The sequence below is a fragment of the Trachinotus anak genome, unplaced genomic scaffold (assembly GCF_046630095.1).
Source record: "Trachinotus anak isolate AG129_WGS33_773 ecotype Australia unplaced genomic scaffold, CSIRO_AGI_Tana_v1 ptg000032l, whole genome shotgun sequence".
Lineage (NCBI taxonomy): Eukaryota > Metazoa > Chordata > Actinopteri > Carangiformes > Carangidae > Trachinotus > Trachinotus anak.
The window spans coordinates 3,035,993-3,057,808 of record NW_027273883.1 but is presented as its reverse complement, the minus strand read 5'-3'; the positions used below and the strand labels follow the sequence as shown (position 1 = coordinate 3,057,808).

The following is a 21,816-nucleotide window of genomic DNA, read 5'->3' as shown; positions in this document are numbered from 1 at the left end:
GTGTAGCAGCCTGTTATTCACATTGAAGTGTGCAGGGGTAACCAGGGTGGTGGCTAATATCATTAGCTCGCAGGAGAGGACTTGGGGAGGTCTGCTGTGGATCATCACCATGGAGAGGCTCTACTCCATTTCCTCCTAAGACCTCGATGAGTGTTGTGTTTGTCCCGTAACCAGAGACAACGGGAGGATCTGAACAAACATGGGCGCAGCTACAAAGCATCACCAAGGATTCCCCTTGCTTGAGGCTTGGTATGGTCTACACTAAGAGGTTTTGGATGACAATAAATGCAATAACATTCTTTAATTTTACAAGCAACAATACAGCAGAACAGGGTGGGACTATTTTCGTCTAGTAGGCTCTAGAAACCTTCCTGACTACGACCATATAAGAGGTTTGTGGGTAAAAGAATATTTTGTATGAGCACTTAAAACATATCCAAAAGAGACACATTATAAACCTGTAAGTACCCAATCAAATGTATGATATTTGATTAAGTCACCAGTTTCTAGGTAACTAAAAAAAAAAAAAAAAAAAAAAAAAAAAAAAAAAAAAAAAAAAAAAAAAAAAAAAAATTGCAATCCAGGAAGTAGACTGTTATGTAACTTTGAGGATGTTGTGAACTGGTTTTTACCCCAGTTTCACAATCTAGCTGATGCTGGTGCATCCTGCTGTTGTGCACCAGAACTTTGCAGACATCAACAAGCTTCCACTGCGACTCGCACAACTGCAGATGCAGCCAAGTGCACTGGAGGCGCTGCCACAGCCTCATCAAATTTCTAGGAAACGCCAGCTATCGCTCTGGCTCGAGTTGTGGTGTGAATAAAAGATCAAAGGGTTGACAAGCGCGGAGGTGTTAAAACTAAAGTTTCGTTTGAGGTGATTCGTGTCAGCAACAGAATTAGTACAGAATGTAGATGTAACCTCTATCTTCTGCTTCAGAAAAAAAGTCCCTAAACAGAAAGACAATATCAGAAAGGTCAAAGCATGTTAATTGTTTCTTTTTTTTTTTTTTTTTTTTTTATTTAGGAATCTACACATATTTCTTAGCTTACAACTGGATCTGAACTATGAATCATTTTCTATCTGATGATCATCCATCTCCCCTCTGTCAACTCTGGTGCAGTCAAACAGCCCAAGCTGCATCCTTCCAACTCAGTCCTTGTTCATTTCTTCCATCAGACTCAGACTTTCCAGGCTGGTGTACGGCCAAAAGTCCTGTGAGTGGCTGCTTTTGTGTCCTACTGCAGATCCAACATTTTCATATGGAAGGGAAATAGAGCTACACTCATGCAAATTCACCCCTCCCCCCATTACATGGTTGAGGTTTCCATACAAACGATCCAGGGGTTATGAATGGGCTCTATGGAAATGGGCTTCAAGACTGCATGACATGGAAAAATTATATCTTCCCACTTCGGCCTGGTCCTTGCAAACAAACACTCTTACCAATGAACTGTCGTATAATTAAGAAAACACGTAAACATAATCACAGAAAAATTAAGGAAAAGGGAAGCAAAAAAAAAAAAAAAAAAAATCTGACATCCCACAGACATGAAAATTGCATAGAATATTTACATTTATTATAAAAATAGATTTCTTTGTAAATTAAATAAAACCTAATTGTGTGAAGGCTGAGTGCTGAAAGAAAAAAGTTCACTCCTTTACATCAACAGTAAAAAGTGTACTTATTTTGAGAGTGTGGGCGAAAGGAGGGCTCCAGGAAAACTGATGTGATCATCTTATGATTTAAGATGACGTTAAGCTTTTATTTCCATCTTCTCAAGTCCAAAGAAAAAAAGCATCTGAGAACGCATCTCAAGAGTGTCCAAGTTCACCTGATCAACAGGGCCAGTGTTGCACCGATGCCTGCAAATCCAGCAAAGGCCATGAGTGTGTTCCTCACTGTCGACTCTGGGTCTGCTACTCGAAAGAACTCTACAAATCCATCCTGTAAACCAACAATTAAAAAAATAAATATCAGACGAGGCGCTGGAATTGATACTTGGAATGACAGTGGCAAAGGTCAATGTTCACTGGACACATAGGCTTTGTTGCACAATATGAACAGTTATGCAACCAGTACTTTTTTTTTTTTTTACTCCACCCTGTCATTCAGCCATTAGTCATAACTTACCCAGGAGTTGTTTTTCACCAGCCAGTCTCGCTGGTCAGTCAGCAGGTATTTGGAGATCTCCTGTCCCACAGACTCCACACAGCTCTCCCTGCCTGTCTCCTTCAAGTACTGACACACCACTGCCCCAAAGGCCACTAGGCTGGCGATACGACCCCAGTTTGTGGTGCCGTCTGCGAAGAGGCTCTTGGCTACTGCACTGACAAACCTCACATCATCCCCTCTGTTGTCCAATGACAGTTTGTTGACCATACCTGAAAAAAAATAAAGGTCTGTGTCAGAAATCCATCTTCTTTGAGCATTCACAGGTTACAGTTTGGCGAATTTACACCTCCCATTGAAATGAGTTATAAGTGGCTGACTACTGGCTTAAATCTAACTTCCGTGTAAGTGTTGTCAGAGTAAAACAGCTCCAACTGGCTATTCATGAACATGGAGTCCATTTTGAGGAATTAGTGGCGTCAAATACAGCCTGTAGCTGAAGCAGTTTCAAGGTACTAGCTGCTGTCTTTGTATAAAACCCACACACGATGGTCGTTACTTACCATTGTATGCGTATCTGTGTTTTTCCAAAACGCCGTCCACGACTCTTTTCATTGTTGGTAGTGCTCTGTTTTCGCTCCACCGTGGCACCGACCGTCCGGTAAAGTGTTTCATGGCCTGGATAATGAGTTGCAGCGTATCGGCCTCAAGCACTTCATCCCCTGCTGGACAGCTCGACACATCGGTCTCACCGTCCGACTGCATCTCCGGAGTGCAAGGCAAAGAACCGTCGTCGACGTCGCTGTCCTCTTGACTAATTTTTGCTCTATACCTACTTGTTGGGCTGACTTCCAGGTTCTTGGGCCGTTTGGGGTTATCATTGGAGCTAAGATTCCCGTTTTGAGAGTCTATTGTAGAACCCACAGCTATTTGCGGCGAGGAATCTCCCGAGCCGTTCCCCAAACTCTCCAAGCCTCCATTTTGACGACAGAAATAATAGCTCATTACCCCGGCTGTAACGTTTAAAGCGGTCCGCTTCGTCGTCAGATTAAGACTCATTTCAAATTGTTAACTTGACACTTTCGCTTAATTGGTTCCGTAGGTAAGGTAGTAGAGATCAAAGCTAGCCTGTGTGGAAAAAAAAGCTAGCCTGTTCCCTAACGGTCACTCATCCTCCATGTCAGGGCTGCGATGGAACGGAAGTGAAGCTTCAGGTCCCGCTTTTATAAAGCCCCGAGCAAACGTCACAGTACATCCGCCTTTACGTATTTCTCTACGTCACCACGCAAATGGTTGGCGTATGTTGTTTGTTTGTTTGTTTTGAATAGTAAAAGAAAAGAAGGGGATGAAAAAAAAGGAAAAGAGGAAGAGAGATGTTTCCGAAGTTGAATTATTAACCAGTTCATTTTGTATTTTTCCACCAATATTACAACGGATAATAATCAGAATCAGAATACTTTATTGATCCCGTTGTTACAGCTGCTCCCTCAAAAATGGAAATGTAACACCAAACAATAGAATATAAGAAATAAGACTATATAGATAAATATAGTCTATAATAATATAATATATACTCTATACAAAAAATGTAAAAATATATCCTATGATATACAAAATATACAATATAAATATAAATGCAACAATATAAGGTGAATAATTTCTACTAATAACAAAGGCTTTCAAAATAATAACAACAATCATAATTATATAGCTGTTTAATCTATATTTTTAATGTAAAGTTTAAAGTAATTCACCTTTACACCATGAGTTTTTGTCAATAAAAGTGCAGTTGTGTTGCATTGTAGTGGCACAAGTAGTCATTCGATCTGTTTACATTTTGATAAATGACTAATAAATTATTTTATCACACTGACGCTGATCCTATCCTCCACTAATAAAGAAAAAGAAATCCTGGCTGACCCTGTAATTTATTTACTGCAGTAAATGGCAGAAAGGGGGACGTCACTTATAGATATATCCCCCATGTCTTGCACATTAGCACATAAAACATTTACGCATATACATTAACACACTTCCACTAGTCTTAGAGCAACAGAGTTGTTGTCACGCCGGTGTGAAACATTTTCGACTGAGGCTCCCGTCCACACAAGCTAAAAATTTCCAGATTTTGTTGGAAATTTCCGGAATTTTGTCGACACAGGGCCACGTTGGAAATGAAGGACTGTGCTGACCCCTTGTGGTCAGTAGGAGGTTATACACCCTGTCAGTGCCTCCAGCATGTTGACTGCCAAGATTTAATGTTTCACACTTCAACCTTTTTTAATTTCATTCCCTGTGCACAAGGGGTCTCCGCATAGGTTCACCAACACACACGTCAGTTGTACAAGAAACTACAACTGGGATGGAAAAAAACAACAAGGAAATGTTATTAATGTAAAAGTTTATTTCAAATACTGACAAAAATCCTTTCACCTACTCCCACACATCTGAAACATTCCAAGTACTCCTGTACTTTCTGAATTGTTAAAATCATTCCTGTGTTCTCCAGTCATCCTCTTTTACATGTAAACCCTTATTTTTTTCTTGGAAGCAAGGGTGCCTCTGATTTCCCTGCAGTCATTATGGGCCAGGATCAAATATACTAATTATGCAATAAGAGAACACAAGAAAAAAAAAGAAACATTTACTTGCAAAACAACAAGAAAACAGATTAAGGTAAAAGCAGCACAAAAGTACTTCAGAGCACACAGCCTGTCATTTCTTTATACATTCTGGCACGTGTTTAACATAGCTGAACGAGAGACACCCTGTGTGTTGGGTTTGAAACATACCCTGCTATTTTCCTCTCGTTGAACTGCTCCGTGCAAAGCCGAACATAAAGTAGCATTCAAGAACCCCTGTCCACTGTCGTTTCATAGAACATGTTGTAGCTTATTAACCCATCTCTTTCAACAAACTTGTTCAAACAGGAAACTGTGGGCTTTTAAACATAATATGATGCTAAATCTTCTGTTCTTGTCAATCAAAGTGACATGAAGCGTTCCAGACTTGGATTTTAAGCCAGAACAAAAGCTGTATCAAATTCAATAATGCACCTTTAAAATTTTGTGGTAGAATTTGCATTGAAGTTTTCCACAGTCTGAAACTGAATCGACTTTACCACAGGAGCTGCAGGACTCTGCAACAGAGATATTCGGGTGGGAGGAAGAGAGTTGGACTGGTAGAATCAAGAGGACAGGTGTTCTTTACAGGGTTATCATCTCTTGGATTTGTCTTTGACTGAATCAGCAGCATTTACACATATTTTCATATGATACAGATTCACATAGTCTCTGCAATACACTAAGATAGAGCAGAAGTAGTGTTAAACTGAAAGGAGAGGAACCATTGAATCAGAAATAGCTCAGGCTAATGAAGAGTGAAAAGCAGGTGGGAAAGAAACACAAAAATCCCTTCCTGTTGAAGTCTATTTACAATGGCTGGAACAGTGAAAAGCAGTGCATTCATACAACACCAGAAGCACATACATACAAGTCAGTTCTCTTTCACCCACTGCAAATTTGACACATTAAAAAGTCTCAATGAAAAACAAATGAGGTTTAGAATGTGATGGTGCATGCACCCTAATTGCCTAGCCTACATGGTGGAGTGTGCACTTGAGAAGGTTCCCTGAAGCAGTATTATACAAGGAGGCTAATTCTCAGTGAGCGTTGGCATCCAGTTTAGATTCCTAAATAATGTGGACAGCATGCAGTCCAAGTCTGCAGATTTGGTGATCGCTCCATTGACTTGTTTGGGAGGCAGAACCACATTGACAGGTGGGACTTGACCGCAGCACGCTCTCTCACACTTTGCCCCCTCACCATGTGTTATAAAATCTCTCTCCTTTGCCAAGTGTTAAGAGTGAGCACATCCTGCAGGCACGCGGCGTCCCACTTTAAGCCTGCGATGATGATGTCGGGAGCTGGACTGACACCTGTGGTTAACAGGTCACCTGCTGCTTACCACCTCTGACACAGATCAGTCTGTGTAGTGTGTCAGTTTGGGAGGATAAAACACTGTTCTAAGGGGTGCTGGTAGCAGAAGTAGGTCTATGTTCCAGCTAACTAAAGTAGTAGTAATCTTTTACATAAGTTAGTGTTTCACAATGTGAATTGCCAAAGAGAGCAAGATGTCAAGAGAACTACTACTTCTGACTGTGATATACAATCTGAAAGTATTAAAACATGGAGAAAACAATCTCCCACAGAAAATGATAAATCTACGGCCTTTTTTAGCTTTAACAAGCAGCAAGAACAAGTCATTCCCATTTGTCTGAAAGCTATTTTTAAACACGTGACATTGTTGGACATGACTATGAGGGATATGATCTTGGTTAGTTTTGTCTTTTTAATGTGGCTTCTGTGACGGGCTATCATCACAGACTTACATGTGTTCACATGTGACACTGAAATGCTAGCTTTCAGCGGTGTTTGGACCTGTGTTTTAAAGACGACAGCTAAGTGAGATGTGTTGTTGGTGGTCACATCACTGTTCATATCTTCATGAGGTGCACACACAGTGTGAGCCAGACCGGCTTGGTCTGCAGTCTACCTCATAACAACACAATGTGAGCCAGCTGATTAGATGGTACTGACACATCGGAAAGACGTGTATCCACATTCTCTGAGCCGGATAGCTGCAGTGTGGAATTTGGCTCAGTTGGTGAAGCACAGAATTTCCAAGCCAGAAATCCCAGGTTGTAATCCCAAGTGAGTCGATTTAGCACTACCGCTTCTCTCAGGCATGCTAGCTGGTCCAGTCCTTAAAGCGCTGAGCTTATCACAAATGATGTGCTTGATGGGACTATTATTTAGCGAAGCATATACTCTATGCAGGGTGCTTCAGTCCCCCCACAAATCTTTTAGACTCATAGTAAACACACATCTTGATGCAACTCAACAGCAACCAAACTAAGAATGAACTCAGAGATTGGCAGGGTTCCCAGCCTTTAAAAATTATACAAGGATATACTCAGCTGGCTCTTGCTCTGGGCCACAAACAAGAGTGTGTGTACATGGATTGTCAGGACAGCAAAAAGGAAAGGAAGGAAGGAAGGAAGGAAGTGTGACTGTGGACATTTCAGGGCTTCATGTTTGTTTTGATGCGTCCTATCATTAAGCAGATGCCCCACTCCTGGTAAAAACATGATAAATTTCTTTTTTGTTCCATGTTACAATCATGCAGCATATTTCAAGAGAACAGGAGCAAAGGGAGTCAAGAATTAAAGCAACGTAAGCAGAGAGAGAAAAAAAAGTGACATTTCAACTCCCTGTTTGGCTGAGCTGTAGCAGATGACCTCTGGTTTTGTTCGACAAAAGGTGACCGAAGGAGATGAAAGGATGCTTCCTTTCACCCCCCCCCCCCTTCATTTCCCAATATGGTGTCAGTGAATGCTAAACAACTCTTAATCTAGGCAGCTGCCCCTCACAGATTTGGTATGCAAGCAATTATTCACAGACAACTTCCAGCCCTCCCGCCAAAGCCAGCCACCAGCATAGGAAGGGAACATAAAAACCAAAGAACACACTGCAATCATGGTTCCTAACTCCCTCACACACATTATTTTGGTGTCATTCAGGATGCAAAAAAAGAACAAAACATACTATACAGAATACAAAGTGCATTAACTCACCCCACCCAACCCCTGCCTGATGACACACACCTACTGTGATGCATCTTGGAACACCGAAAAACCAAGACATAAGGGAGGCGGTAGAGCAGAGTGCACAGGGGGGCAGAGCTGTGCGTGGTGGGAAGCCAGAGAAGGCTGCGACCTCGCGGGCCGCCTAAACCTCCATCCCTCCCACCCCGCCCCACCCACATACAAGCAAATGGAGATTTAACTTATACAACTCTGCCCGATATGTTAAAGCCAGTGGTATCTGGGGATGGAGAGGGAAGAGAGGGGAGTGGAAGGGGTTGACATATCGGGGACACAGGTGAGGAGGAGGGACCTTTGCCCTGAGCCTCAGGGAGGGAAGGGGTGAGGGTGCTTCTGGGATGATGAAGGCTAGCCGGCTAGCTTGCTTGTCACCAAGGAGGACTTCCTCTGGGGCAGGTCCTGCGGCGTGGGAATGTGGTCGCCGGTCACCAGGTTCTTGTCGGGCCCCGCCACAGGAAGCTGCTTGTTCTTCATCTTGGCCTTGGCCATGTTGTAGTCGCCCGAGTCGAAGTACTTTTGCTGTGAGAGAAGAAAGATGAGAGGTGCTCACAGTGTTAGAGGCATGCTGCTTACTGATTTCACTTAAGCGAAGACAGAAGGCTGGGGTTTTTGTCAAAACAATAATCACATGCAGTTATGTGAACACTGAAAGAGTTACTGGTCAACATAACTGTTCCTCCTGTTCATACTCTCCCTGTGGAGGACCTTTTCTAATGGGTCCCAGTGCAAGAGATGGAGGACAAAATCCAGAGTGCTTATTGTGCTTCAGCAGTCTGAATCAGGCCTTTTCCATGTTTCTTGTGCTCGGTGCCACTAACACGCATGCACATGTAATCCTCTGCAATTATGTAATAGCAGCCAGCATGTGCCTCTAACAATTAGCAATTTAGTGTGAAATTTCCTGAAATGCATTTTTGACCAGAACTTATATGGATAGAGTATGGACATGAAGAATTATTACAGTGAGAGTATTAAGATAAAATGTGGGGAAAAAAGATCACTAAAAGATGAATTTGGGTTTGACTTTTGCATTGCGCTGATTCAATCACCAAAAAAGGTAGTCCACTCTCAGATTCCCTAACTGTACTCGATATCATCATTCTCTGGGAGTTATCTTATGATGAAGTGCTACAATTTACTTTTTGGCTTTCCCTGCAGCCTGCCTCGGCTACTCCTACTCCTAGTCAGTGATTTCCCAGAAGGACTTTCAACAGTCTCCAGAGGTGGAAGTTCTCTGTAGCATATACAGTAGGCGTAGGTGGAGAGAGCAACAGTCGAGGAAAAGTGAGAGTGGAGAGAGTGATGCTTTTGTGTGTTCTTCCCTGTTGTTCACATTACAAATGAGAACCAGTCCATCACACAGGCTGTTGTATTTCACATGCATGAATGTGGCTCCATTGGCATTCTGGTCTATTGAGGTTGGGTCGTAGAGAAAATTTTTTCCCCCCTCTGCTTCAATGGATTTAGCACTGTAGGATTGTTGCATGGACAACAAAATGGCAGCTCAGTAGAAACCCATGGTTGTGAGGGACCTAATGTTTATAAGTCATGTTTTCGATGACTAAAACATTTTCTACAAGCCAGAAACATCACAATATGCTGCCTACATGAGGTCAGTTACCTGCAGGATTAAGAAAAATACAAGACAATTCACAGGAAATGGGAAAAGAAATGCAAGGTATGTAGCCTGCAGCTTTGTTTTAAGTTTTGCAATTGAATTTTTAAGTGACAGTAATGCATTGGAGCTTGACTGATTGCAGTGCAAACATCACCTGGTCCAGAGCTGAAACATTTTTGAAATTTTTGTTTAGAGGTCTCAGGTATGTATGAGCAGGGAGGGGTTCAGAGGTTTGTGGACAGACACAGGGCTGCTTTGGGTATCAAATCTACAAATGATTTTTAATGACACACAACCTTGTCTCTGAACTGCTCTCATCTCCAACCATGGTCACTTACCCCTTTCTGTAGTCTCTTCATGAGGAAGTCTGAACCGCCAGGCTTCTGGCCCAGGCCAGGGTACTTGGCCTTCAGCTTGGCCTCCTCCGCCTTCACCGGGTTTGCATTCTTCTCCTGGGAGTCCTGTGGAGACAAGAACAAACTGTCATAAACAGTCTGGCTTTGGTACATCTTCAGAAAAGTTTGAGCAGAACTGGTTATGTGGAACAGCTGGTTATCTGACAGGTACTCATTGACAGTCACCCTACAATTCCAAAAATGCTGCTAGCTCTACAAAAAAAATAAAAACACCAGAATTCCTGCAGTACAGTCAACTGTGGAGCCCAGGGCCGCTTCTCTCTGCTAATATGCTAAAACTACTCTTGAAAAACTCTCTGCTGTGAAATGGGCTAAGAACTATGACAATGGCTAGTGGGAACTGAAGCTACTTCATGATATGAGTCATAGCATGAATGTTCTTCTATTGCAGCCTCTACTGTCACCATCATGCCTTAGAGGAAATAATTCAAGAGAAGGACAGCGATACAAATACAAATATAAAAAAGAGGTCTAAAGGATTTTTAGAGGCTTAAACTGATTTAACATCTAAAACCTAGTCAATGAATTACTCATGTTAAATTATGATTACAAAGCAATAAAGTATTCCACATTAGAGGACTACCCTTTAAGCAGGTCAAGCAATCAGTGTTGTTTATTGCTAAATTACACTGTTATTTTCAGTTAACATAGACATGTCTCCTGTCTCTTGTGGGGATATGGCTTCCATACATAACAATGTTTACAGTAACTCTCATGATCCCGTGTTAATGTGAATTCATTGTTTCTGTCCTTATGTGTTTTTTTTAGAAACATTCTGGGAATTAAGGTGAAGAAACAATAACTTGACAACACTTTCTGGTTGTTATGACACCAGGACAAGGGTTACTGAAGCCTGAGATGGCAGTTTGTTTAGACAATACAAGTATTTGTACTGTTGCCATTGATGAACACTGGCCAAACTGGTCAGATACCTGTCATTCAAGTCCTTGTCAGGTGTATATATTCAGGACAGTAATTTGGGCCACGGCACACCTTTTGTGTACATAGTGTGAATCAAGTGTTTTGAACGCATGTTGAAACTAACTCAGGAAACAGTAGGCGTAAAGTGCATGTAGGACTATTATACACAAACTCCAAAGGCCATTTATACACTCCCTGCACGTAGACCTGGAGCAAGCAGCACACAGCACAGACCTACTTCCACTATGCAGACAAGATATAGCACTCAGCCAGCAAAGCTTGCTGGGGCAGGGATAAAATGTGACTCAGGACACAGAAGCCGATGAACAGATTCCCTGAGGAGGGGTGGGGGTGGGGGGGACGTGTGGCACTGAGTGTGCTGATTCACTTGGGTCCATGACGAGAAATTTATGAGGTACTATATTCGGCCCCAATGCAGGGGAAACTGCAAAGCCAACAACACATTCTTTGTGCAACCTCTGCAACAGTTTTAAACTGTTTTGCAGAAGTGTAAAAATCCCCTTAGGGAGGTTCAAAGTTATATAGATAGACATATAGATATACTGTAGTTGCTTGTTCCTGTGCCTCATTAAAGCTGCACTATATGTACAGAGGGTGAAAGTATTCAATATGCTAAATCAATGAAAGAATGTTGATATGCAAAGCATTTTCAAACAAATCTTCATGACACATTTAGTATCTTTACAACTTTGCAATACTGACGGAAAACTGAATTAAACTTATTTGGATTTAAGCAGTGCCATGATTTGGAGTCGGTGGGTTTGGTGTGGTGCATATTTTACATTGTAATTGTTTTTGAGTGATTTAAGTTTGTCAGTAACTATGTCAAAAAATGCAGTGTCTTTCAAAGTACTTCACATAGTTACCACTCACTGCAAATTTATGACTAGAGGTATGTGCACTCATCCAAGATTATGCATAGAAACCAACAGATTTGTCAACATAAGTCTGAATTTGAAACAGCCAACCTGCTGTGCAGCCAATCGAGCACTGTATCAATTCTGATCATTTATTGAATGTTACTGTATTTCAAATGTCTAAATTAACAAAACAAATCAACTACTAAGTCATTTATCTTCCTAAATTCATTTTTTGCACATCATAGATATTGTGATTGAATTATCTTCACCAAAAAAGGTCTTGTACTTATTCGATTTATCATTCTTCTCTTCTGTTGGCTCAGTTGCTGGTAATACATTCACAAACTTGAGCAGTACAAATATACGTTTAAAGCTGTTCAAAACAAATCCGACCCATACCAATGTCAACAAATAACACAATATGATAAAGCCTTGATCCGGGTGTTGGAACTATGTGCACATCTTTATGGTGGTCTAGGCCATACAGCATTTGTTGTCACTATCAGGATTTGCTGTCACTGTTAGGACAAGTCCTTCAGGAATCTTAACACGTGTGCTATTCAGGGGGAAAGTGTTCAGTTTGCGTTTCAAGTGCAGGTGTCCACACTGCACCGAGTGAAACCACCAGGTTATGCCTTTATTTGGAGACCATCGCCACTCCATGACACGTTTTGAGACCCCCCTCCAGGACAGACCAATGAGGCCCGAGCTGCTGTGGGCTCGCCAGCCAATGACACAAGGCAAGAGACAAAACAAAGTGACACACTGGCAAGGTGCTCTGTATGCTGTGACAGTGCCGATAAAAGACATTTCCAGCCTACTGCACAGCCTTTCGTAGCTCTACGGGTCTTCCAAGAGTCCTCCCTTGCCTTGGTGCAGCGCTGAGCTTGTTGCAAACACTTCACTTGTGCTAGCTGGTGTTAGCCACTTCTTGCTAGCAAGCTCGGTGGTTAGCCAACAACATCCAAGACAGCAGTCAGAAACCCACCTGTTTTTCGTCCTCGTAGTCCACCTGAGTGTCCGAGTCCAGGTTTTCTGACGACATTGTGTGAGTGTGGTGGACAAGCAAGTGTCCCGTTTGCCAGGCGCCTCAAAGAGGTGAATGTACGAGGAGCCGTTTTCTGTACCTGTGCTGTATCTAATCCCTCTTTTCTGAACACGACTGCTCCCCAACAAAAATGGCGTAACGAGATGTGACATCATCACTAGAGGGAGGTTGGGAGGGAGCGGGCGTACCCATTGTGATTGACATATACAGTAACCAATAGAAGAGCAGTATTGGTCCGCAAAGAGCCAATGATATGCCGTTAATGGGATCACTCTCTTTGATTGACACCCCGTCGTCCAATGATTTTACAAAATTGAGAATAGGGGGCGGGGGGCGATGCGGGGCCGCACTGCATCAACACAAATCACCTGAACAACACAAAAGATGTATAATCAGTGCAACAGTTAATGAACACTGCGCTATATAAGTGAGGAAACTGACCAAAACCTGTTTAACGACAGGATCGGCAGTCATCCTCATTAATTTTATCCTTTTGCAGTGCACTCAAGAAAAGCTAGCCGCTCTGTGATTGGCTACTTGTCGGTGACTGTTGCTGCCCTGTCAATCAAACAATTAGCGGGAAAGGTTGGTTTAAGTGAGCACCTAGCTTACCTTCAGAGCTTTTTAAAAAGGGTTGTACTGTGTTGTTGTTTTCCGTGAAATATACTTTTGTTGTTGCCATGTAAGTACAAGCTCGCTGATAACAGATACTAGGCCAGGAACAACACAAAGGGTAAATTATTGGCATTTTGCAGTCGTACAGTAATGCAAAAGTGCTAAACTAGCTAAACAATGTTGTTGGCCACTTGGTCCTCACAGCGTTTGTCTTGTGTTCTTTGCAGCTCCTTATTTGTGGTTTTTTAACCAAAACTATGGCATGTGTACAGCAAGTGAGAACTTCACAGGTAAAATGGATTCAACATGACTGGCTAATTACATTTGCTAGCTGGTTAGCCAGTGCAAGGACAAAATTAGTCTGTCTATGTTATGCAAAGTTTTCTCCTTATTTATAAGTTATTGTTACTAGATTGAGTACATTTTCCCATGTACTACAATTTAAATTTGTATGCTACATTATACTTCTCTATTAATTGGAAAGCTTCCTCATAAAATATATGATCCCCATATATTCACCCTAGCTCCAGTTGAGACCACTTACTGTGTGTATGTCTCACAGGAATTTATCATTAAAAACTGGGTGCTTGACACCAGTACTTATTTAATATTTAGCAAATTACTAATTTCTGAAAGCTTTATAAAATCTACCACAACTTCATTTCATAAAAGGGTGATCAACACAAATATTTTTTTTTACAAAGAATTATTAGTATAAAATATTGTGCTTACATTTTTTATTTATCCTAGACTTTAGAGATACTATATTACATCATGTGTAGAAATTGGCATATTTTTATTGAAATTAGTGTTTAATATGTTATGTAATATTTTGCAGCCTTGCTTATTCAAAGCAAGGCTGCAGCTGTCGGCTGCCTATATTTCTAGTTTTTGTTTTAACTGTGATGAGCATGCTGCACTCACTTGTGATTAATTTGTTTCACCCATGCAGGACACTCAGCTGTTGCCCAATCAGGTTCTCTCAGAGCAGCAGTCCTTGGTTGTTATAAAGAAGCTTCTGGCCATAGCAGTGTCTGGCATTACATACCTTCGTGGCCTTTTCCCAGAGAAAGCCTACGGGAGCAAATATGTTGAAGGTTAGATTATCCATGGAAGCTTACTTGATTGCATATCATTTACCATTCAGAAATATTTACAAAGAAGATTCTTACTTCCTTTTTTGCCTCCCACAGAGCAGAAAGTGATGATCCTTAGAGAGGAGCGCAGCTGTCCTGGTGCCAGTCAGATTGTTCAGTGGTAAATCACAACAACTTGACACTTGCTGGCCAAAGCTGTTAATCACTAAAGCAAAAATTTGAATGTCTTCTAACTTTTTGGACATAATTAATGGACAAAAGTCTGAGTGAGTCATAACATAGATTGGGGTGGGTGATAGAATCCAGAAACAATATTTTTTACCAAATACTTTAATGGGAAAATACTGTTTTTAGTGTAACAATATGTCATAAGATTGTTGTGACTCATGACTATGAAAAATGTAGCTCTTAAGAATAACAATAAGAATAAAGGATGCATTGTGATTCTACACTGAGCAGTTGCTAGGAAAGGAATAAAGAAAGAAAGAAAAAAAATACCAATGCTATTGTTAAATAAGTCTTTCTTATTATCTAATAATCCATCTTAATAAAAATTACAGCATTAATTCTATTAGTATAATTTCATTATGTTCGTTATGTGTATGTTTTTTTTTTTTATTCTTCCAGGATGCAAGGATGCTTTGAGGCTATCCAGAAGAAATTTGTAAGTCAACCTTTTCCAACAGTGAGAAGATTTATAATGTACACCTGGTTGAGCCATATTTTTTGTCTTGTGTCTCACAGTAACTAACGTGGTCAAAATTATTCTTATGTTTTTCCCACCAGCTCCGCACAGTTATTATGTCTGTGAGTATTTTGCTAATCTTTTATTTCCTGCGTTTGGTCCTTTTGAATGTTTAATTGAGATGAACACATCAGGGTGAGGAGTATGCTTGGGAAAGTTACATTAGCGAAGAGATAAGCAGGCAAACACTGGGGTCCGTAACTGTAACTCGATAGTTGAAAGTACTTACAGAATTAGGTTTTTTTTCCTATAAGACCTTAAAGAAATCCAGGAATATTCATGGTGCTGATGTTTTATCTGTTTGGCCCTTTTCTTTTAGATCTACACTGACCCAGAGAACCCCCAGGTAATGTGCAAGTGTTCTTCCTACCATTGGTGATATTTAATACCATTAAGCTACTGTACAGATCAATAGGTGTGTATGTGATTATTGTGTATCTCATGTACAGCACCTGTCATGTCTTGTCCTTTAGAAAGTGACAGAGTTCTACCAGTTTAGGATCCAGTACACTGCAAATGGAGCGCAGATGGACTTTGAGAGGTGGGATTTTTTTCCATGCCTGACAGTTAAGATAACACGTATGAATCATCAAGTTGGCTTTACACTCACATGACAGAAAGTAACTTTATTCAAAACTTTGTGTGTGTGTGTGACTCAGTGAATACACGAATTAAGCCTTTGAACAGCCCAGTATTCCATAAATTCAAAGTGTGAAAAAGGTATATGGAACAATTTTATGCATTCAATATCTTCTTGGACCAAAACTTTAACTGAGTTTAACTGAGCTACATCAGACTTAGATTGGAGTGAAACAATTAAATCCAATATGCTATTTTCATGACAATCATTTTGTTCCATATGATGCAATAACACGCATCATATGGAACAAAATGATTGTTCATCAGTTAATATAGATTCACACAGATGTCAAATTGATGTATTTGATGTAGTGTGTTTGGAAGCTTAAACATTGTCATAAAATGTACTGCATGGCTTGAAAAGGTAAAATATGCAACACTATGCTACAGCAGCACTTAATAGTGCTAAAAGCCAGAGTGGGCTCAGTGACGACTTTTACACAGCCTGTTCACGGCAGGAATGTTGCGCCTTTATTCCACCTTGCTGTACCATAGAAGAGGTATGAACACAGAATGGGGTGGGGTTTTTCACTGGGCTTCCTTTCTCTACCAGCAACAACAACAACAAGGTGTCAACGATGGCATGCGGCAACACGAAGAAGGCGAGCATCCTGCTGGTGAGGAAGCTCTACACTCTGATGCAGAACCTTGGCCCTCTGCCCGACAATGTCTGCCTCAACATGAAGCTGGCCTACTATGATGATGGTAGTGTGCGCAAACACAAGGAATCTGACCATGATTACATGTTAACCAGTGGAGGATAGATTAGAATGGGGAAAAAGGTTTAGAAGCTTAGCAAATTTCATATTTCAACGATTAGACTTGTTAAACTCAGTGTTATGAGCTGTACAACTTCAAACTACACGTGCTGCAGCTTTGATCAAAGCTTAAATGCGTTTGTGTCACATTTTAGACATTAAGCTGTAACTACAGATTCAGTGTCTTGTATAAGGGCAGTTTTGTCAGGGCAGGTGGGGAAATCAGCTTCAGAAATAGACAATAAAATTGCAGAATGCAGAAATGCACGTCTGACACAAAATTTAAAGATATTTATATTTGCACAGTGTCCAAATGAGTTTTAGATTTTTGTTTAAATCTCAGTGTGGTGCTACGTTAAGGTGTAGATTTTACCCAAAACATGTCCACCTGCGTTAGTCAAAAATTTAGCTGTGCAGTTATCTGCCTCTGTTTACTGGATATGAAATTTCTGCATGATCCAATTTTTTTTATGTTTCTGAGTAGTGACATTTGCTTTTGAAGCTTAATGTAAAAACTGTCTAACAATGTGTTTGTCTGTTTGATTGTTTTCTAGTCACCCCTCAGGACTACCAGCCGCCCGGCTTCAAGGAGGCTGAAGGCGACATCATGGAGTTTGATAGGGAGCCAGTCAAACTGACCATGGGTGAAGTGGCCACCCCCTTCCACACTCTGAAGTTGGACATGGCTACAGAGAGACAGAGACTGGAGCAGGTGAAGAAAAACAAAGCATGAGACAGAGGGATAGAAAAAGGCATCATGAAAGTCTTTTTATCTGCTCTAATAACTATGTTAGAGCATTTTAACTCCCTCTTATTCTGCATATTCACCTCCTTCAAATAAAAAATTAGATAATATGCACTGTATTTAATGGACTTTTGTCTCCTAATCAACAAGTCAGCATCTCTGGGAGCTGATTTTTAATGGACAGCATGTTGCTAAATGTCTGTAGGTGGAGGAGAGTGTGACGGAGAAGTGGGTCCTGAAGATGGAGGAGGATGGCGTCCTTTCACAGGTCAGCACACAAACAGCTGAGACATAAAACTTGGTGACTCTCAGCGGGGCAACAAGTAGCAGTTGTGGTATTGTCTTACTCTATAGTATATTACTATAAATCAATTTATAATCAAATCTCCAGTATTACACCTCGTTATTTCTGCTTGTTGGAATAAACATCTTTAAGGTCACGGTCTTATTTATTCTGTTATTCATCATAGTTTTCAGACATCTCACAGACATGTTCCTCAGATTTATTAAATGTGTCAAGTATGAATGTGCTCAGTTTGGTGTTCAACATGTTTTTTGAAACGGTCAAATGTTGCACAGGCAAGCGAGGTCGCAGGTCAGGCGTGTGAGTCAGCCTGTTTTATCAAAAGCTGTTTGTTGTTGTGGTCATTGTGTTGACATTGTTCAATCCTGGTGTTCAGATAATGTGTTTTAATCTTTAGACCCATGTGATTGAAGACGTGGAGAAGCCTGACACTGAGAACACAAACTTGGATAACACTGGTAAATCCCCCTCCCCACCACCCATTTCACTTCGCCTGAGTACATAACTTTACCACAGTTCGGTTTGTGCTTGTTTGTCACTGAAATGTCTCCATATTGTAAAAAAATAACTGCAGGTTTTTAGGAGATAAGATTGTTTTCTTCATGTTTTCTTCTTAAACATCACTACAAGCTTGAATTGCTGGAAGCATTAGGTCATAGTAATCTTAGTCTACATTCACACTACTACATTCTTGTTTTAAAATGAAATCGATCTCCGTCCAGATGATCGCTTTAGCTCCGTGTCAGAAACGATCTGCATCCATACTAACACACCTGAAAACGCATACCGACAGGACCATTCGCGGAGACGGTGTAGTTACAGAAAATATTACGAACGAGGAACAGCAAAGGCAGTTGTAGCGTTAACGTGAAGAATTTAACTGCAAAACAGCTTCTAGCAAACACAATAAGATCATTCACACTTGTAATTCATTACTCATGTTTCTTTCACTACTGAGTAGTAGAGGCTGTTAAGACCCAATCAGGGAATGACTGTGACTGTGTCATCGTTTCCAAAGGTCTTGTTTTTGCCCGTCAAGACTACAACGCAACCCTGGAATTTTCAAACTAAAACAGAGCCAGCAGTGTTTCCAAAACGCTCCATTTTCTGGTGTCGAAAACTCCAGAGCAGTATGGACTGGAGGTGAAAACGTAGCAAAAGAGATGCGTTTTAAAATAAAAAGGTAGTAGTGTGGACCTAGCCTTAGAGTGACCTGTATAAGTGGGGCCATCATCAGTCCCTCAAAACATAAAGTATATTAACTGTAGGCCTCAGATTCATGATGATTTCATGATATTTTATTTATTAAACAGAGAAATTCTCAAGATTTATTTCTCTTAAAAAGCCTTCAAATTTACTGTTACACTTACAGATCTCTTTGTGATCCAGAAAAAGATTAAATGTATATTTGTTTCTTTTTTTTTTTTTAAAGAAATCCAAATGAGCTGTCATGAGAAGATGGAGAGTTGTGAAGAAGTTACAGAGGTAGGTGTGACCTTAGATACACTAACCACAGCACTCTGTGAGTATGTGGTGTGTGAGATCGTTTGAAGCTGCAGAGGGCAAGACTTACACGTTAAAATTCACTAATCCTATTAGCTTGTGTCATTATTGTTAAGTGGAAATTGGTGGTGAGGAATGAAAGCAAAAGCAAGGGAGAAGCTTTTCCTAATTAACAGCAAGTAGACACACCATGTGGTAAAAAAGTATAAAAAAACAATAATACTTTTGTTAAGATGTGTAAGACATTTTTTCTGTCATTTTAAATCTGGGCAAACTGGGGATTGATTCATTCTTTTCAAGAGCAGAAAATATTTTGAAAAATTTACTGCATTCGATTGTTACATGGTGGAAGCAGAGAGATAATTGAAATATAAAGAAAATCTTTAAATCTTTCAACACAAGGTGCCACCATTATTTTAACAGAAAAATCAGAAATAAAAAAAAAAAAAAAAAAAAATATATATATATATATATATATATATATATATATATATGAAGGGTTTATTAGCAGTGAGAAACTCGCAGAACAATTATAGGCTCTGTGCAAACATAAAACCAAGAAAGCCATTTCGAGTGCACGTTGGGCTAGGGGCATCATGGACCATCTGTCCCCTCTCAGATCGACACTCTGGTGAAGAGGACCTCTGACATGGAGGTGGGCCTGAAGAGGACCAGAAGTGGACGGATCATCAAGTCTACTACGGTCAGTCAAGCACTTAAAGCTCAATAGCTACCACTTTGTTCTGTACACTGTTATAGCTAGACGTACACTGTTACAACTGGATATGCACTGTTACAGATGGACAACCTGAAACCCCTTCAGCCTGAAAAACCGTGTTTCCATGCACTGGTGCTATAATCAGTTTACAGTTTTTATGAAAGTTATTTGCTCTGTGATTAAGTCTCTTTGATTTGTCAATTAACCAATCAACAAAATAGTTTATAATTTATAATTATTAATAATTTTTCTGTGACTGAGCAGTGAGATAGCCAGATTGTACCCATAATGCTCTTCTGAGTTTGCAGTATTAACAGCCTAAGAGTAAGAAGAGTTACATGTTATTTTATCAGTGGTATAAGCCTGATATCTTGTGTGTGTGTGTGTGTGTGTGTGTGTGTGTGTGTGTGTGTGTGTGTGTGTGTGTGTGTGTGTGTGTGTGTGTGTGTGTGTGTGTGCGTGCGCATGATTGTGCATGTGTGCCGGCAGGAGACAAACCTCACTGTGGACAACAAGCCAACACCTATGAAAAACAAAATGGTGTGAAACTTTTCTTATCTGATCCTAACTTAATATAAATAATTTCATGTGAACATAAAGTTGGAAATGAAGCTAGTAAATGATAGAGTGCTTGTTACTTGGCATATTATTCAAGAGGACCAACAGTATGCGCTTGGAAACCTTGGATCCCTTCATTAAATATGCCATATTTGTATGTGTGTCGAATAAGTTTAAAAACTGTATTAGTAAGTCTAACATCCTAAACAGTGCTCAACAGTTAAAACTTAAACTGTGGGTGGAAAAATGTTCACCACTTTTGTTTTAGGGTGATGAAACGTCTCTAATTTCACATAAAAAACACGTATGTCAGAGATAGGAAAATGCGTAGGAACCCTGTTTGTTTCACAGATGAGTCAGCGCTCATCACTTTGGTTTCACAGAGTCAGCAGAGTCATATAGAGCACGGTGGTTGACTTTTGTCGACTTGGTGTTTTCAGGTTTCTCCATATGACATCCCCAGCAGCCAGGAAACACCTTCCACCTCAGCGCCTAAGAAGAAACGCAAATTCAGTGAGCCCAAAGAGCGCTATTGAACTCACACGCCACTGCAAACACAGCAGCACCGCTGTATTGATTTACACCAATGTTTTTTCACACATATACAAGTTATGTAGTTGTGTGGGTTTCCACTTGTTTTTGAAAACATCTCAGCAGCATTTTGAAGTTGTGACACAACTATCAGCGTATGGTTTATTTGAATGAATTACAGATCTAAAATATGTTGCTGCAATTCAGTAGAAGTCACCTCTGAAGTTGGAATACTAATTTACAAAACAGTGTTTGTTTTGCCTTTGAATGGTTATGTTTGTTTTACCATTCTGTTCATGTGTATGAAGCAGGACTGAAAACTTGAATAAAATAAATAATGAAACTGCATCCTCCAGTGTCATCTGTGTTTTCAGTGAGGTTAGTTTATGTGACACTTGGTTATACAGATTGATTTATAATGAGACTTATACACCACACACACAAAACCCATGTGCACTGCTGCTGATTATCTATTTTTGTGTATTTTGTGTATTTTATATATTTATGTTTTTCTGTGTTACCAGGTTGTCAGAGACAAATTTCAATTTCATACAAATCTAATGGACAATAAAGTTGTTGCCTTATAAGGAGCAACAGCAGGCAGGTTGTCATGTAATTAAGTCAGGCAGAGTTGGAAGGAAACTTGTGTTTGGTTAACTTATTTGGGCAGATAAATGCTTGTAAAAGTGGATGTGTTTTTATTTTATCATTTAAATTATAAATGTCTGCACATGATTAAAAAAAAAAAAAGTAATTGTCTAGTGAACTGTGTTAGTAAGCAGAGAGGTCAAGTATCCAGGGCATCATTTCATAAATGGACCAAATGGATGATAGAGACCATCTGTTCCAGTCTTGCTTTATACTGCTGTATACACTGAAACACTGGTGGGGGTATAAAAAGAGCAGCGTGCAGAGACTACAGTCATACCATGAGAATGCT

General features: G+C 40.3%; 3 protein-coding genes across 6 annotated transcripts; 1 reads left to right on the top strand and 2 right to left on the bottom strand.

Moving 5' to 3' along the window:
- Positions 1 to 992: 992 nt before the first annotated feature.
- mcl1b (MCL1 apoptosis regulator, BCL2 family member b) lies at positions 993 to 3,321 on the bottom strand. Its single transcript, XM_071470756.1, has 3 exons — positions 2,678 to 3,321; positions 2,136 to 2,386; positions 993 to 1,949 (listed from the first exon to the last, which is right to left on the bottom strand). Exons 1-3 carry the CDS (start codon positions 3,171 to 3,173, stop codon positions 1,833 to 1,835), a joined length of 864 nt encoding a protein of 287 aa, XP_071326857.1. The 5' UTR covers positions 3,174 to 3,321; the 3' UTR covers positions 993 to 1,832.
- Positions 3,322 to 4,498: 1,177 nt separating this feature from the next.
- On the bottom strand, positions 4,499 to 12,805 carry ensab (endosulfine alpha b). Its single transcript, XM_071470757.1, has 3 exons — positions 12,604 to 12,805; positions 9,736 to 9,858; positions 4,499 to 8,298 (listed from the first exon to the last, which is right to left on the bottom strand). Exons 1-3 carry the CDS (start codon positions 12,658 to 12,660, stop codon positions 8,128 to 8,130), a joined length of 351 nt encoding a protein of 116 aa, XP_071326858.1. The 5' UTR covers positions 12,661 to 12,805; the 3' UTR covers positions 4,499 to 8,127.
- Positions 12,806 to 13,039: 234 nt separating this feature from the next.
- hormad1 (HORMA domain containing 1) lies at positions 13,040 to 21,251 on the top strand. Of its 4 annotated transcripts, none has more exons than XM_071470752.1 (16): positions 13,042 to 13,248; positions 13,506 to 13,568; positions 14,231 to 14,375; positions 14,472 to 14,535; positions 15,003 to 15,039; positions 15,162 to 15,182; positions 15,440 to 15,466; positions 15,594 to 15,661; positions 16,313 to 16,464; positions 17,072 to 17,229; positions 17,468 to 17,530; positions 17,964 to 18,024; positions 18,999 to 19,051; positions 19,689 to 19,772; positions 20,277 to 20,327; positions 20,786 to 21,250. In XM_071470752.1, the coding sequence occupies exons 2-16, from the start codon at positions 13,536 to 13,538 to the stop codon at positions 20,879 to 20,881; spliced, it is 1,113 nt and encodes a 370-aa protein (XP_071326853.1). In that variant the 5' UTR covers positions 13,042 to 13,248; positions 13,506 to 13,535; the 3' UTR covers positions 20,882 to 21,250. The 4 variants fall into 4 exon arrangements, with proteins under 4 accessions (XP_071326856.1, XP_071326853.1, XP_071326854.1 ...); XM_071470753.1 differs by having other exon boundaries at positions 13,042 to 13,345; XM_071470751.1 differs by having other exon boundaries at positions 13,042 to 13,396.
- Positions 21,252 to 21,816: the final 565 nt, after the last annotated feature.